Genomic DNA, 17,980 nt, shown 5'->3' with positions numbered 1-17,980 from the left:
AGTTAAATAAGACCTGAACCAATCATTTGCTTTTCCCCGAATACCATAGTGATTTAGCTTGGATAGAAGGATTTTGTGGTCAACAGTATCAAAAGCTTTTTGTAAGTCGACAAACACTCCACAGGCAAGCTCACCTTTGTCAAGGCAATGTCTAATGCGTTCAACTATAGTAAGCACAGCCTGTGATGTTGAATGCTGTTTTCTGAATCCAAACTGTTTGGGATATAGGATATCATGGTTGTTGAGAAAGCCTATGATTCTGTTGTACATAACCTTTTCATAGATTTTCTCAATGTTTGACAATAATGAGATTGGTCTGTAATTTGACACATCTATAGAAGAACCTTTGTTTTTGTAAACAGGCACCACTCTGGATGTTTTTAAAGATCTAGGAAAGATACCAGATTCAAAAGAAAGATTGATCAAAATTGATATAGGTTTGGAAATATCATTTTCCAACAATCTTAGAATTTTGATTGGAATACTGTTTGGTCCATTTTCCTGGAGAGATGTTGCCAATAATCCCGATGATTTCTTCTTAAGTAACAGGTGATAAGAAAATTGAGTCTGGGTTTGGGTTTTTGAGGTAGTCAGAGTACCTCTTGGATGTAGGTGGAATTTTGTTCCTAATAAAATTTGCCATAGATGTAAAAAAGTCATTAAAACTATATATGGATTAACTATATATAGACATGGATTTTATGATGGCAGAAGTAATCCATGGTTTTTGTTGGGTTTTGATTTGCCTTTTGGTGAGCCTGCCTGTGGGAACGTGTCTGTCAACAAGCTTTTGAATTTTAGAATTAAAAATGGAGAACGAAGACACAAGAACCTGTTTCTTGTGACTGTGCACAAATAAATAATGTTAGTGCAGTAGTTTTTTTTCAAGATCCAGTGCTCGGTTTCTTAATAAAAATGTTTTTTTGTACTCAAATAAGGAAAGACATACACAAATACACCCCCGGGAGAGAGGAACGGCATACTTTCGGTTTCGATTCGGATTTGTTCCGCTCCGCCATTTTTATCACCTTGTGGTTCCAGAATTGGACCTTGCCCCCAATGAAGCTTTACACTGAGCGCATGTGAACTGTAAAGGTGAAGAAATCACCGAGGCTCAAAGAGCAAAATGACAACTCTACCAGGTACCTTACCTTTTGTATTTATTTAACGGAACAAACTACTATACTTGTACCTAGGTAACTATTCATGTTGATCTAAGCTAGCTTCAATACCTTACAAAGGTATTGAAAGTTTATTTTGCTATTTAGCTAGCTATAGTTAGCTACACAGTTGACAGTTGAAAGTGTCCAGCATAATCCTGACATTCATAGGTTCCCAGAATAATTTTTCTAGCTAACATCATGTGACACATGGAATCACAGTCCCAATATTTACTTGCAGTGCATCTAAGTGATTACTTAATGCCAGATTTGCGCAGAAATGGAGTTAAAAATGTAAGCAAACTAACCAGACATGGAGGAAAGCGTTGGAAACAAAAAAATCCACAATAAAAACGTGGTGGAAATTAAGGTTTCAACATTTATTCACAATATCTTTTAACATGCTGTATTGGCACAATTTTATTTTAATTTCTACACAAATAAAAAATGCATTTAAAGCTTGGATTCTTTTGCATACTGCTTGTTTAGCAAATTAAATTCAGAAATGGATTATATACGCAAAGTAGACATTTAATCTATGCTTTGAGAAAGCGATCTTTTAACTATAATTTGAACCATAACTTGTGCCTTAGCGAACGGTGCTTCGCACAAGCACGAATGATGACATAAACACTCGTGAATTGCACATTTAGTCTAATTTCATTTTTCCAAGGAGTATTAGGTGTCCATGCATCCAATAACACAGCAGTTAGTCGTCCTTTTTCTTTTGCTATGCTAGCCATGTTTTTTCTGCACTAATGTTTTCGTTACCTCTATTTCTTCGTTACCTCTATTTCTGCGCACGCATCTTTTTGGGATAGCATTACGTAATCTTAATGTTAATGATGCACGCGCAGGAAAAACATGGCACTATGATTGAGTGTATTAGAATACACAAGTTCAGTGTTAGTCAACAAAGATTTATGGGTGACACACATCGTTTTTTCCGAAATAAATATCGAAATGACACATGAGAGTGCCAACTTGCCGAAAAACCCTTATTATATAAAGGTGAGCTCAGGCAACTTTTTTCATATAATTTGCCCTTCAAGACCAATAACTCCGAACTTCCTGGAACTATTCATGACCTGGCTCGGATTATTTTTGAAATGCAAAACTGCGCTTTTAATTTAACTTGACTCTGCCACAAAAAAGCCATCCTTTTTAGGTAGTGTATACCATCTTGCCACTTTTCTAGAGTTTTGTAGAAATATCCCGCTGGAACTGCATCAATTGTTATGGATTCATAAAGTTCTATCTTTCCGGTACTTGAAAACAGGTTTTTTCACTATGTATAAGTGTCAAAATTTAATTCAGATGTTTTTTCAGAATACAAAAATTGTGTAAACGTATAATGTTGTAATTTGAATAGTTTAGAGCTCTCTATTTTGGTATGTGTTGTTTTATGCATCTTCTTAATATAGATTGCCCCTCGTGCTTTTAAAATTAGACCATTTTAATATGCGATGGAGTTGAATCTTGAAGTTAGATGTTTCCTGCTTCTTTTTGTAGTAAAACAACAATTCACAGACAAAGTGATGGCATAGATCACATATTTTCTTTTTGGTGGCAATATTAGGAAGGTGGTGAGAATAGGGTGGTATATGCTATTATATTTTTAATCAAATTGCATCACATAAGATGGCAGTCTGTGCCTTTCTTCATTTTTATAAGTGCAAGTTTTTCTCCTCAAATCTCCTTAATTTATTAACAAAAGCTCCTCAAAAATTACAAAAATCTCTTTAAAAGTCCTTAAATCTTCTCAAATTATCATCATCATCATCATCATTCTCGGCTTAACGTCACTGAAGAATATAGAAAATGGAAAGCTAAAATTTTGCTGTGTTATATAAACCATGGGTTGATGATGTCATAAAAAAACTTAAAAACCCAAAATTTACTCAAAATTATTTACCAAAGGACTATAAATTATGTCTAAGCAAATCACTAGCCACTGCTGTTCGTCATGTTTTTCTATCTGAGTGGATTTTACAATGTGTTTGATTCTTGATCTTGAAATTTTCCTATTTTGAGATGTTCTTGGAATGTTCCATTCCTGGTAGCTCAAGTGAGACCACATGCTTAAGGCAATTCTAAAATGTTATTGACATTAAACAGAATCGCCTCTAAGAGGTAACTGATCACTAATTTACAGTGCCTATTTAAGTATAATAGTTGGTGAATTGGTGAAAACCATAAAATGCATAAAACATAATCAAGGTAATAAAACAAGCTGTTTCAAAATATATCACTAAACAAGAATGAAGCTTGTAAAATATTAAATTTTTTAACTTTTGGAAAAATTCCTTGTCACAATAACACAAACTTTCAATTTGTTTGTATAAAATGAGATAGCTAACAATTTCAAGAATACTTGTTACTTTTGTTGCCTGTAATAAATAAATAAATATTTCATGTATATTTTAATAGATTTAAAACTATATGTGTGTGTCTTTAAAGAAATACTAAATGTGACAGTAGAGATTTAATCTATAGTACACATTATATATATATATAATCTATAGTACACATGCAAGATTTGATTTTTATTTCTTAAGACATATATATCATATTTGTTGTTCGGTCACACACTTTAGTACAAAACACGTTATGTAAGACAATTCTTTAAGGCGAAACAGAAGCTAATTTTCAATAATCAATACAACACTTGGTTAAAAAACAATTTTCAACAAAAAAAAATGGCGAAAATAAATTGGTTTTTAACCAAGTGTTGTATTGTTTATTGATACTAATTTATAGCTGAAGATCTACACAAAGAAGCTAATTTATAAAGAAAACTCAGCATTCAAATTACATTTTTATGATTTTAAGGACTAGTTGGATCAAATATGAAAAAACAGTTTTGTGTTAACTTCCCTTTAACAGCAAAGTCATTGTAGTTTTTTTGAACTGAACTACATGCTCGGTTTCTTCTAAAATGTATTCGAATTATTTCTTTCTAGAAAAAGCGACCTACTTTTTCCAGAACACATACGAGCTGCAGTCATTTCCAGTATTTGTGGTGTATCTTCTCTCTATCTTGTTGATTCCAGTATGGAAAAGATTGTACGCCCCGTTTGAATTGAAAAAGGTTGGTAGAAAAATTTGTTTGGTTTTAAGTACTACTACTTTTAAATATGCAAATTTATTTAATTCTTCAATTTTAACTTTTTCGAATTTAGTTACATTTGAAGTTATAGTTATCTATTTTATTGAAAACATCTTTTATTTTTATTAGAACTTTGTGAGGATGCATATTTGATTTAAAACAAAAAACTTGATTGTGTTGTGTTTTAAAATATGGTAATTTAATAGCAGCCTCCAAAAATTGGATCATGCTGAAGCTGGGAATTTTCTTTAATTTTTTTTTAATATTTTGAGTATTTTAAGGCTCATTTCTTATAAAAAAATGTTTTTCGTTTTTTAGATTTTTGTAAAAATTTCGTGTAAAACCCAGGAAATTTAACTTCAAAGTTGTTGTTTATAGCCTGAAATTGTTCATATATTTTGAGCATTTTTAATTTACAGTACATTACAAATATATAATCTATACCAGTATTTCTACGATGTTTCTTGCTCATTTTCAGAAAAAACGGTTTTACCGTTGTTCTTATTTTGTTCTTATTTTTCAGCCTTATTCTTCCTATCTACTGTTCTAATATAAAAAAATATGTATATATATGAACAAATGCTTATAATAACAAAAATCTTTGCGAAATTTGATGACCAACCCTTGATTTCTTGATTTTTAGTTATAGATTTCGTTCTTTTCTTTTTAAATTGTTATGTTTCTTCATAGGTGATGATCGTCTACAATATCGTCTGCGTTCTTTTAAGCGTCGTTGCAGCTGGCTTGCTTTTCTATGGCGCAATTATATCTGGTGCCGTGTACGCATTCACTGAAAATTACTATGTGAAAACTGGTTTAATGGTCTACACAGTGTCGAAGAATGTTGAACTCCTGGATACGCTGTTCATGATTTTAAGACACAAATGGAGACAAATTTCGTTTCTGCATGTAAGTTTGTACCCTTTTTGTATACACACACATAAGCCCAAAACTTCTGTTTGGAAACCCAGGATCATCATTTTTGATACACACTAAGTAAGTATATTGCAAATTGCTAATTCTGAATGTGTGAAAACAAACTTAAATTTTGATACAATAGACCTTTCCCGAAATTCCTAATTGTGCCAAACTTAATTAAAGAAGTCGATACTAAAAAATAATTCTCATCCCTAAGTTCCTTATTAAAAGGAAGAACAAATTACCTAATTACAGGCAAAGCTTTCATATAACTTTCATATAGAGCTTTCTAAGAATAGCCTCGTTTTAAAAATATTTTTTTGTAAATTAAATTATGTTCCAACTAGAATATTTTATTGCTCTAAAAACTTTATTTTTGTCATGATAATTTGATATTCTATCTGAATATCCTTATTTAAAGAGCATAGAACCATTATGAAATTTTGGACGTGATAATTATTATAATTTATGAAATTCGGGTATTTTTAAATTTTCATGAACAGTTCCAAATACAATAAAAAATTTTTCCAGTAAAATGATCTCAGAATTTAAGATACTTTTACTAGTTAGCCGCTTGCTTGGTTTCTTATAAAAAAAATGTGTTAAGAAAATATAATATGGCTTAACATTAAGAAGTAACAAAAGCAATCAAATCCTGTAAATGAAACATAACAACAAAATATAACAGTTAAGAAATATTTTCTGACGGAGTAAGTCATCAATCCTCAATCGCGCATGCGGGATTATCGGAGAGCCAGGATTTTTTTTCAGTCTGGCAGGAATGATAAACTACGGTATCTATATTATAATGCCCGTATACGTCTGTCTGTCTGTCTGTCACGCAAAATGGTAGCTTAGCTGCGACGGGCGAACCCGTGGATTTTCCACGGGCTAACGACTAGTATTCCATTTTAACCATAAAACATCTGTACATAATTTCATAGGTCTTCCACCATTCCACCATTCTCGTCCTCGGTAACTACGCCTGGATTTACGCCCCTTTCCCTCCTGTGGCGATCGTGATTGGTTTGAACTCTGTTGTTCATATCTTCCTATATGCGTATTATGCTAATTCAGCTGTCTCATCGAGTCAACAGCCGACGTGGAAAAAGAGATTGACCCAGTTCCAAATAGCGCAATTTGTATTCGATTTATTTTTTTCCATCGAAGGGTATTTACATCATGGTTTTTGTATATACTCGATAATGTACGGAAGTTCAATGATGATTTTGTTCGGCCATTTTTATTACATCGCGTATATCAAGAAGAAACCTGATGCTAAGAAGTCGACGTAATGAAATGTTTTTTTATAAACTAGAAACAATGTTACTTTTTTATGTAGGTGATTTTTTGTATTTAGGTATATTATTATCCAATTTGATAATTTAGGGCTGAATACGTTTTCTTTAAGAACGTCTAACTAATTTCAAGGGTCGATAAAAAAAGAAAATTTGTGGGTATTAATTTAATAATTAATTTGAATGGTATTTTGTATAATAATTCGCGGATACATGATTTTGCGAATTTGGGTCGCGAACTTAAATACCCGCGAAAATTAGTACAATTAAGGTACTGGCTGAGACTCGAGTTGCTTGTTTTTTGGAGGGACTGAAGCTGACATAGTTGGGCAATATTTTAAAATGGAAAAACAGTTCGATATAGTTTAATAGCTTTTCACAGCTTCTCTTTTGACAAAAAAACCGCTAATTATTATTATACGCATTTTTTTATTTTTCTGTGGCTGTGAAAAAAAAAACTAAACCCAAGCATGCTCGTAATTTTGTTTTCGTCTAAATTTTTTTGACACTGGGTTCTAAGTGGTGGGTAATTTTTAGATACAACTTTTTTTGTAATAATAATTATTCCATGTATTTCATAGTTAGTATTTTGAATTATTACCTGAGATTTTGGTTGTACAAAAGATTTTCAATTTTTTGTTATACAAGAAAACTTATTTCTCTTCTTTGTACCAACATCTGAAACAACACGAAAAGTTTTAACGCTTTTAACTTACAACTTTCTGAATCAATTGCGTTAGTTAACTTATCTGAAAAGATATGCAACACCTGGGAAAAGTTTTCGTAAAATATACAAACATGTTAAGGTCACCTGGTCTTTGCCAAGGAGGGCCAGAATAACAAAAAATTCGCTTGTGTACTGGTCTCCTGTACAAGCAAGAAGAATACAATAAAAAACGATATATTTTGTCAGATTTACTTGTAGACTTCAGAGGTAAGGTTTTCTATTTGACGATCTCCCTTTAGGAGATATTTTCTGCTAAATAGTACAAAGCCAAAATTTTTCTGAATCAGCACGTTTTTAAGCTAGGTGTCTGCAGGACCCTAAAAACATTAATTACCGTTTGTTCTCTGGAAAAACCTTAAACATTATCAATATTACTTGACATGAATATTTCAATTCCAGTACGTTATACGTTTCATACAAAAAAGCCGCTGTTACTACTTTGTTGATCAAGTTGTTTGCGCTATCGTCTCTTCTACATCTGAAATAAGACCCATGCACCCATACATGATAAGCACTGCTAGTATCTGTAAATAACCCTTAAATAATACCAAAAGGTGAACACTTAATGACTGGACAAAATATTTCTCAGCAACAGTGTCCGCTACTCCGAATATTTATTTTTATTTATTTAAAGCAGTTGCGCGGAAGAAATTTAACTCTCAGGATCATTTATAGCCTATATCAAATAAAGTGGAATGAATATATATATATATATATATATATTTATACGATACAAAAATAAAATTGACATTTAAATTGAGATAGGTGCTAATGAAGCTTGCTTGAAGTTCAACCTGTTAATTCGCCTATAAGAAAAAAATAAGAAAATTTCACACATAATCTGTTGGCGACACCTGTATTTGTCAACGCCTATATCAAACAATTAACAATTTCTCGAGTGACGTCAAAAACTCAGGTGTGACAGCGTGGACAAATTAATCCTACTAGTTGGTAACTCGTAGATAAGTCCACGGGTTCGCACGTTTCTTTTATACCGCATCTCGTGTGTCTCGCTAATGAGGTTCCCATTTTGCGTGACAGACAGACACGGGTATTATAATTTTTGTCATACACACCTCTCGACATTCTGTGAAATCGTTGATCTAGTTGGCATCGTTTTCGGGCCTTGCGATGGTCGAAATATATTTTTTTGTCCAGCATTTTCACGAAATGAACGCTTTTTCACCACATATGGATCGTTTGAATGCGATGGGTATTGCGTAAAACAACCAGCTTTCGAACCGCCGATCTACAAAAAAAGTCAAAAAACATAAAAAAAAGTAAAAGCGAAACAAGATGACATTAACGAAGCGTTCTAACAATTTTTACCTTTTCTCATTCACACTTTACCTCATCTACTTCGACAAAAGCACTTACTTAGATAAACAAAGCAAATGGCGGCAAAAAAATATGGTGGAAAACATAAAATATGCGCGAAAAGACTCACCTCTTTCCCAGGCGAGCTTGGTTGAAACGGTTTTAAATTTTGTTTCACCTTTTTAACTTCTTTGTATGGTGGCATTGCTAAAATAATACAAATAATTGATCAAAACATACGTGCTTGAAATATGGTTGTTTCCCCACCCACTCTTTTCTGCAGAATCCCAATTTTAGTTCACAGTTTATTTTGAAATTTCACTTTTTCATTATTTGCCAATGTGTAGACATCAGCGGACATAGTGCAGTGGTAGCGCATTCGGCTTGTAATTATGAGGTTTCAGGTTCGAGTCCCAACTCCGGCGCACGTCAGGCCATTTGGAGCCATCTACTGACCGTGAACCAGGTTGTGCGTTAGGTATGCAAGTTAGAGCAATGCTATACGTATCTGTGGCGGTAATGTAACATAGTTACAGTCGGAGGGGATAGCGAACCAGCCAGTTAGGATGGAATTACCGAAGACGTTAAACGTCCCTTTACCTTCTTACTATGTGTACAGTGGACTTGACTTCATAGAATTTTTTGAGTAAAACATGTAGTACTTTGTTATTAGGAATTCATTATCTTTGAAAAGCATGTTCTTATTTGTCTCTCGAGTTAGAGTTATTGAATCACTACTAGTCGGCTTGCATTGACGGCCAGATAAAAATTCACGATGAAATCTATTCGTGGCAAATTACAGTTTAAGAAACATATAGCCATAGAAAAATCCGGGCTATAATTTCGTTACTTTCAAGGTGTAATGTTGGAGCGTGAGCAATGACATGCGGAGTAAAACACGAGAAATTTATTTTAACAGCTATATTATGCTTACGTTTGTCTGTCTTGTACGGGTTATTATCAAAATAAGCTGTGGGATGGAGATTTAGCTTAAACGCTCCACCTTTCATCTTTTTCTTGCTTTGACTATGCGAATTCTAAAATTAACAAATAAGCAACATCTATAAGTAAGGTTGTGATCATATCGACACTAAAAATGGATTGGATATTAAGTATAAGAACACCCCAACCCTAAGAAAAGAGCACGAGGTGAAAACATTATTCAGTAACACTAGAATTATATCTCTTCGCAAATGAATATTTATAATATTGGACTATTAGTTTTTTTAGGAATCCAAATAATTTACACAGTAAAGAAATTGAAAGTAATGAATACCTAGAGAAGTAAGAGGACAAAAAAAATCAGAATTCTCTGGATTTCTTTGATCTAATAACTTTAATATCAGATAAACATTAGCTAGATAAATTTCGCGAATTATTAGTGCAACATTTGTACACATTTGTACACTTGCGAAAGTTTCTGCAAATAAAATAGCCATATGTCCATATAGGTAACCGTATTTCTAAAAGGTGGGCATGTGTCTAAATAAGGTAGCCAAGTCAACAAACCTTCATTATTTCTTTCGCTCTATCATACGGTTCAGAAGCATACGTTTGCGGCTTTCCAATCAAAACATTAACGTAACCATAACCAGTTCCATTCTTACTCGGGTTCGTGATGAAATTACGACCAGGTGATATATAATCCTTCCTAGTTTTTGTCACTGGACTGAAAACAGGTATTGGACCACTAAAAGTTCCATAATGGCTGCCTGCACCAGAACTAACAAAATAGAGCACCATAAATTAAAGTTCTGGATTCTAATCGGACATATAATATGAGATTACAAAATAAATCAGCGTTGAAATATACTATTTTGAATACCTTATGCGTATAAATTTTGACGAAATTGGCGAATTTCGTCTAAAATCGCCAAATTTTACCGCAAAATTAAATCAGTTGTCAAAATATGCACGTAATAAGATGCTTCGAAGTCACAAAATTTGGCTGATTTCGTAGTTTTCCCGGTTTTGGAGGTTATCTGACAAATTTAATTACAACGATTACAGCGAAAATTTAGACCCCAGGCTATGTGATCTCAAAGATGTGTGAGGTGAGCTGTGTAGGATTTGTGGTCTGTGCATGCATGCGTTGTTATCATGTTATTCAGAAAGAATGTGACTAAAATTTAGAGCGTGACTGCAACTGTTTTTTTTTCATAGTATTCTTTGGCAAGTTTTAATAAATTTTTAAATTTAAACATCAATTGAAATTTGATTCCTATAAAATTTACTTGTTCGGTCATCTAAAAATTCAATTCTCTTGCAAGAATTATATATAGTATTTGGTGACCCATTTAGCATGTAGAGGCTTGAGAATGCTGATTTTCAAGTCGACAGAAACATTTTCTGGTGCAATTCCATTAGCGATCTGGGCTTGCACTTGTTCAGCATACCACGTCTGTGCTTGGTCACGTAAAAATGATTTACATGATCGATTGACAGTAAGGTCAAGTGGTTGGAAGTAATTTGTCATATTATGAGGAACTGGAACCATCCTTCCATGATGTTTTTCGACTAGATCTTTGACCTTGTCAGTCCATTGTGCTTTGAATACATCTGCAATCAATAGCCATTTCTTTGATGAACGAAAACCAAGCTCTTTTTTCTTCTTTTGGACGTAAGGTACGAGAACCTTGTTGATGAGCTCAATTGATTTTTCTTCGTTTGACCAATGATTAATGCTATGTGTAATATTGAACTCTTCGGGAAAGTCAAATGTAGGATGGCAGCGGGCTGTTTTACCCTGGTAGATTATTTGCATCGGTAGGAAAACTCCAGAGAGACTGATTGAGAAAGTCCCTGTTACTTGACGATAATCAGCAGAGTTAGCTATCGGTACTAACTTTTCGTTTTTCTTATCCATTGTATACTTGCTGAGTAAAATAAATGGCAATGGTGTCTGGTCAATGCTTATCACTAGATCGTCAGGTATATCGTGAGCATCGACGAGTTCTTTAATAGAACGATGAAAAGAAAATCCCATCTCTTTCAAAAAACCGGGAGACACGGGCTGTTTTGCTGTTGTTGCACGTCGCTTTGTAAAACCAATCCGTCGGAAAATTGATTGACACCAAGAAAAATCCAAGTTTATTTGACCTCCATTTTCCTTCAACAGCGAACGGTCATTTGCCAAGACAATCCCTTTTCCAATGGCTATAGCAATATTGTAATTCACTGCGCATCCAGCTTTTCTCATGTTTTTGATCATCTCAAGAACTTTTTCATCGATTTCGGCTGGAAGAAGGGGTTTAGCACCACGATGCTTTCTTGGCAGTTCTCTCAATTCCCCTTGATCTGTTTTGGCTTCTTTGTAGCTTTTGACGATACCTCGAACCGTAGATTCAGGGACTCCAAACTTTCTTGCAGCAGGTCGTATGCCATAAACTATAGCCCATTTCCCAATCTCTGCACGCTGCAGCTTGTCATAATCGCCATATTTTTGCCTTTTCTTTTTTGGTTGGGGCTCGCTGATCATCTGCAACTGTTTTTGAACCTCATTTTGTTCAGAATCTCCTAGACCACTAGCTTGTGCACTCTCTGAGACAGTATCTTCAATTTTCTTAAAATACTTAAAAAGTGCCATGATTACGTTTTCAACGGAGATCTGTTTTAGAAAGACAAAACCATAACACAAACATATCAATGCAATGACATCTTACGTTCGAAAAGAAATTTTCGTTCGATTTTGCAATGCAATTGCATCCTCGGATGAAAACAATCACGTTGCATTTTGACAAGTGATTTTAAAAATGGCTGAGGGAAACTGCGTCGGTTGTCAAGCTATGACAAAATATCTCTGCTTAAAGTGTGGTGACTTTGCCTGTAACAGAAGTTTAAATTGTTCTGTGCCAACATCTGAAAGTTACCCTGGGTGGACAGAATGCAAAGTCGCACTGTGCATGAAATGCGAGAAAGAAGAACATGCCTCTTTTTATCAGGATCACCATCTTGAAGATGGAAAAGATTACAATAAAAGCGAGGCTCAAGACCAAAGTGAAGTTGAAGGAGCACAGGAACTCGAAGACTTACATTTGACTTCAGATGATCATGATCTTGTTATTGATTGTGCTTCCAGAGGATTTCACGAGTACCGAAAGATTTGGTTACCAAAGTTAGGACAAAGGCTTACCGTGAAACGGGATAAAGCTAACCTTTTTGACCCATATTTCATAGGACTATACTGTCAAATCAAAGGAAAGATCGAGAAACTTTCAATTGTAGGGCATCTTCCACGAGAAATTTCCCGCTTTTGCAAATTCTACCTTGAATACAACGGTGTGATCAATGCAACAGTACGAATGACAAAGTTCCGCAGAAGTCCTTTACCTCAAGGGGGCTTGGAAATACCAATTAAATTATGTGTTGGAAAAGGAGATTCAAGTAACGAAGTCTTCCGAAAAATGAAAGGGTTCATGCTCGAAAATTACCTTGAGCCAGAGAAAATCCCGCTGGAGATAAAGGTCGAGGAGGAAGACGAAGACGAAGAAGAAGAGGTTTCATTGTAATTTTAATTTTATTTAAAACAGAAAAGAAGTCACTATACCAGCTGAAAACTATCTCAAATTTTTACTTACAAAAACTGTTACTAAATTACATATCAATTTAGGGTTTCTTAAGCGACTTCCAAGTTTGTGATAGGAAAGCTATTTGCGCGGATTATTTTTCGCTCAGTCTTAATTTCGCGCACCTTAGGTCTGCGCGAATTCTAGTACAGCGCGAATTTTAATACAAGTAAGGTATTCTAAATCAGTTTTAAATCAGCTCAGAAGTGTAAAATAAAAACAAACACTCACGGCTCCTTTCCAGCATGACTAGGCATAAATGCGTGTCCTAAGTTTTGTTTCGCTTTGTCTAATCGTTCTTGCCGACGTCTTTTTACCGGGTCGGAATAACCTTCACCGTGCATTATTCTGTTGAAGTTCTTGTCAAAATAACCTGCTTGTAAAGCACTTTTTGTCTTGCTACCTCCTGGTAACATCTGCTTCCCTTTGTGAGCAACATCATTAAAGGGCTCTAAACAGGCGAGTGGACAGTGTTTGTAATAAGTCTCCCTGCAGTTACAAGACTTACACACTATTTAGTGTTTTTTTTTGTTAAATATGAATAGAGAAAATCATCCTGATATTATCTTAGTATATCCTTAGAAAAGCTAAGATCAAAATATTTTAGAATTAGTGTACAAATCTCCCCATTGTAATTTAACTGACAGACAGTCAACTAGCATTTATAGGGAAACACTTTAAATGAAACTATTTCTTCCTTCTTATATTCCATTTAGGATGCAAGCAAAATTTTAAGTTGAGCACATTCTTAGGATATTTTTTCACTTTTAGACTTTCATCTTAAATTTTCTTAAAGAGTATATATTCTTGAAAAAGAAAAGCATGTATATATACTTCGTTGTAAATCAGTCCCAAATGGTTAATTTAAGGATTCAAATGAAATCAAATGTGCTCATTCTTGGTTTATCATCTTTTCTATCAGCACAAATGTCGAAAGTGTTGTATACTTAAAAAATAGAAATAAATATGTTTTATTTACTTTATCTACTGCCTCCTAAATGTAATGTCTAGATGTTCTGCCTTAGTGAAAAATCAGTTGCCGAGACATGTGTTTCATGAGAACTCACTATATAGTATGAAAAATTAATACACTGTAAAGTCATACCAACCTTGCTATTTACTGAATTAGCCTATAAAATGGATACATGGCTTTATGATCACACTACATAGTTAACAACATGCTAAAATGCTAAGACAGTATTAAGTAAAAAAGTAAAAAAAAAACTTACTGTTATTGACATTGGTGTATGGGTCTCCAATTGAGACATAACCAAGCTCACTGAATAAGCCAATCCGAGTTAAGTCATTCTTGGCTTCTGTCATGTTTAATGTGAATATATATATTTCTTTTTTTTAATTTTCTAACATATAGAGCATGAACAAATTCAATCAAATTTAACTAAAATAAATTACTGAAATTTTCTGACCTAAATATTTAAGACAAAAATATTGACTGGAAAAAACTCTACAAACTAGTCGTAGCCCATAAAAAAACTCACTGGTTTTATACTGTATTGTGTGTCTCGTTACATGCTGTACCATTTTGCGCGACAGACAGACGTATACAGGTATTAAAATATGGGTTTTTAATCAAAATTCTAGAAGAAGTTTTACATTGAAGTTAAGTTGTTACAACTAACTAAAAGACAAATACATGTTTATAATTAGTGTAACAGTAACATATGAACAAGAGAAATATGTCCTAAATTCTTTTGGAACACAACCTTACTGTACCAGTCTGCTATAATAATTTACAATTCAGATGATAAAGTAAATTCATATAAGTACATTAGAACTATGATACTTTCATTTTGTAAAAGTACATTTACTTGTGTAAGACTATCAACTGATCCAATCTTTTGCATGTTTTTGTATTCTTTGGCCCTACCTAGGAAGTTAAAATCTTTGAAATTTCAACATAATCATTAAAGTCAATATAATTTCCAATATAATTAATTCCAGGACTAAATGACTAAACATGCTAAATCTTTAGGAATTGAGATGAATGTTTGATTTTCAGATACCCTATAAGTATGGTAATAAATAATAAAGTGATATAAATTTAGAATACAAAGTGTAGAATCGTGAGTCAAAGTAACAGTGCCTGCAAAGCATACTTAAGTCTTTTCATGGTAAACTAATTAAGGCACTTTCCAAAAAATGCAGTAAAAAAACCTTACTGTCATGCCTGGTTCAAATTAGCAGTTCGTAATTTGCAATCTGTGAATCAAATATTTTTAAGTGGCAATGGAAATGCTTTTTTAGGTCGCATTTTAAGAACTTAAGAATGGCAATAGAAAAGCTTTTTTAGATCGCATTTTAAAAACTTAAGAACGAAGAAAGGCAATAGAAAAGCTGTTTTAGATCGCGTTTTTGAAATTTAAAAATGAAGAACAGCGATAGAAAAATGGTAACTGATATAAGGTGTTAGATAGTCGTTTCCTTTATTATAATGTGCCAAATTTACTTTTCTAATTCGAACCCTGTCATGTAAGTAATTCTAAATCAAAACGAGGTTCCTCTCTAAGCATGATAAGCTTTTGCATCAGCCTTTCTTATTCAACCAGGACATTTGTGGTTTATTAAAAGTATATTGATAGTTTGTTCATATTACTTAAGGAAGGTTAAGAGCTGGCATACAGTTTGTATGCAAGCGTTGCAAAGGTGAGATTATAGAGAATGAAGTATTTCCAGCTTTAATGATGTACAACAGTGGCTCGTTAGAGGTAGTTAAGAACTTCTGTTACTTAGGTGATATGTTGGGCAGTGAAGGGGGTGTTGGAAGAAGTGTTACTTGCAGGATAGGTTCTGCTTGGAAAAAGTTTAGAGAGTTACTTCCTTTATTGACTAGCAGAGTCCTGTCAATTGAGGTAAAAGGTAGGTTGTATGAGGCCTGTGTAAGAAGTGTTATGTTGTACGGTAGTGAGACATGGGCAGTGAAGCAGGAAGATCTTGACCGTTTAAAAAGGAATGATATGAGAATGGTTAGGTGGATGTGTAATGCCAGTTTGAGAGACAGAAAGAGTTCAGATGAGCTAAGAAGCAGGCTAAGTCTCTGTAGAATTAAAGATGTTATCCAGATAAGAAGATTGAATTGGCTGGGGCACTTGGAAAGAATGGAGGAGGATAATTGGGTAAGAAAGTGTAGAGACTTGATAGTTCCTGGGGCAAAGCCCAGAGGCAGACCGAGAAAGACTTGGCAGGAGGTTATAAGGACAGACTTGATAGAGAGGAAGTTGTGTTCAGATCTAACACAGTCTAGATCAGATTGGAAGAGGGTCATTAATATACCCCGTCCAACCCATGCTAGCATGGAAAACGGACGTTAAGCCGAGAATGATGATGATGATGATGATGACTTAAAATCTTAACTAGCTATATATATATATTTGTTATTGATTTAAGTACCTTTTTAATATATTTTCAGTATTTAAATAAGTTTTAATAAAAAGCCAATATCAAACAATACCTTTCACAAGTTAGTAAGTAAGTAAGTAAATATGTATTCTATATAAATACTAAGGTTACAACTAGTAAGTGTACAAGAAAACAACCACAAGGGTTTTCTAAGCCTTGTAAACTAAATAAATATATACAATGTACTTTTCTGTTTTAAAAAATATAAATGCAATGAACTTTTTGTTTTTCAAAAATACATTGAACGATGTTAACGGGTACCGAGAACGATTAGTTACGGAGTGTTTCTTTTGCAAATAAACTTCATTATGTCAAAAAATGTTAGAAATGTAGGAGATTAGGTCAAAAAGATACAAATAACAGAACATATTACCTTAATATATAATATAGAAGTCTGATCAAATGATGTTTTTTGTAAATGCTGGTAGTTGATATAGATAGATAGATAGATAGATAGATGTGCATATTTTACATGGCTAGCCTCACAAATATCGAGGGATATACCCTGTCTATTATTTCCAGGAGGGGCCATGGCGTAGATGGAGAGTCCTAGAGTATTTAATGCTCATTTTGAGCTACGCAGACCCAATTAGAGCCCGCGCTCTACCAGACAACTCCCGGCAACATCCAACGGCCCACACAGTGTGCCATCTTCCCAATTTCCCTCACATGGCTTGGGTTAACCCGGGGCTATGGTAACATTCACTCGCCCATGTTGAATCGCCGTCAAGAGGAATCGAACCCCGGTCTCCCGCACAGAGTACGAGAGCTATAACCACTAATCTACGGCGCCCTGTATATACTATTACTATTCAGTTTTGCAAAAATAAGTTTGATAAAACCATAGCTTATAGTTTCAACAATTTTTTTTTCAAGGTATAAACAAATGTGGATACAAGAGTATCTTTTTGTAAGTCTAAACAATAACGATTTCAGTAAGTAGGACCTAGATACAGTAAAGAAAGGTATTTATTTTTATGAAATGAGGAATATGAACACCCTTGTTTTAAGAAGCCTAGTGTCCCCTTTATAAGAAAGAGAGGGTTAGCTAGCTAGCTATAGCTTTATTTTCATGCCATTTTTTTATTGTACATATAGCTAGCTAGCCAAGATCAACTAAATGACTGTCCTTACGGATATTAAAAACTAAATCTATCAAGCTAGAATAAAAAACAAAATAAAAATAAACTGCGAAAAATGACCAATGTTGACAGATCCGCCATTTTAATCGAATGCTCACCTAGTTGTCAGGGAAACAAAGTAAATATTTTTAAAGATTTAAAACGAGGTCATTCCACGCGTCGAAATGAGGCCGATTAAAAAGCCATTGACTCGCAGCTTCATTCTACTGCTCCAAATACTCACAGACGGCCAAGGATTGTTTAGCCCACCCAGGAAACCCTCCCCTTGTTAAGCTTCTTTCTAAGGATTTTTAGGCTCCTTCCTTTTCTTGTTCTCATTCTAAATCA

At 34.0% G+C, this 17,980-nt stretch overlaps 2 protein-coding genes across 2 annotated transcripts; one reads left to right on the top strand and one right to left on the bottom strand.

The window, feature by feature from the left end:
- The first annotated feature begins 906 nt into the window (after positions 1-906).
- On the top strand, positions 907-7,151 carry LOC130647934 (elongation of very long chain fatty acids protein 4-like). Its single transcript, XM_057453940.1, has 4 exons — positions 907-1,142; positions 4,124-4,251; positions 4,960-5,178; positions 6,132-7,151. The coding sequence occupies exons 1-4, from the start codon at positions 1,127-1,129 to the stop codon at positions 6,480-6,482; spliced, it is 714 nt and encodes a 237-aa protein (XP_057309923.1). The 5' UTR covers positions 907-1,126; the 3' UTR covers positions 6,483-7,151.
- Positions 7,152-7,909: 758 nt separating this feature from the next.
- LOC130647933 (UPF0602 protein C4orf47 homolog) lies at positions 7,910-14,462 on the bottom strand. Its single transcript, XM_057453939.1, has 7 exons — positions 14,324-14,462; positions 13,326-13,545; positions 10,039-10,252; positions 9,464-9,566; positions 8,660-8,736; positions 8,289-8,461; positions 7,910-8,018 (listed from the first exon to the last, which is right to left on the bottom strand). The coding sequence occupies exons 1-7, from the start codon at positions 14,415-14,417 to the stop codon at positions 7,964-7,966; spliced, it is 936 nt and encodes a 311-aa protein (XP_057309922.1). The 5' UTR covers positions 14,418-14,462; the 3' UTR covers positions 7,910-7,963.
- Positions 14,463-17,980: the final 3,518 nt, after the last annotated feature.

Source organism: Hydractinia symbiolongicarpus, chromosome 6 (genome assembly GCF_029227915.1).
Source record: "Hydractinia symbiolongicarpus strain clone_291-10 chromosome 6, HSymV2.1, whole genome shotgun sequence".
NCBI classification, from domain to species: Eukaryota; Metazoa; Cnidaria; class Hydrozoa; order Anthoathecata; family Hydractiniidae; genus Hydractinia; species Hydractinia symbiolongicarpus.
The sequence above is the reverse complement of the archived record's forward strand: the minus strand, read 5'-3'. Positions and strand labels throughout refer to the sequence as shown.

Excerpts from the sequence above, each read along its gene's own strand:
- LOC130647934 (XM_057453940.1), top strand. Across the intron at positions 4,252-4,959 it reads CCCCGTTTGAATTGAAAAAG|GTGATGATCGTCTACAATAT; the intron begins GTTGGTAGAAAA and ends GTTTCTTCATAG. Across the intron at positions 5,179-6,131 it reads GACAAATTTCGTTTCTGCAT|GTCTTCCACCATTCCACCAT; the intron begins GTAAGTTTGTAC and ends ATAATTTCATAG.
- LOC130647933 (XM_057453939.1), bottom strand. The coding sequence starts at position 14,417 with ATGACAGAAGCCAAGAATGACTTAACTCGGATTGGCTTATTCAGTGAG. Across the intron at positions 10,253-13,325 it reads AGTCATGCTGGAAAGGAGCC|TTCTGGTGCAGGCAGCCATT; the intron begins GTGAGTGTTTGT and ends CTATTTTGTTAG. Across the intron at positions 8,462-8,659 it reads CAAGCTCGCCTGGGAAAGAG|ATCGGCGGTTCGAAAGCTGG; the intron begins GTGAGTCTTTTC and ends CTTTTTTTGTAG.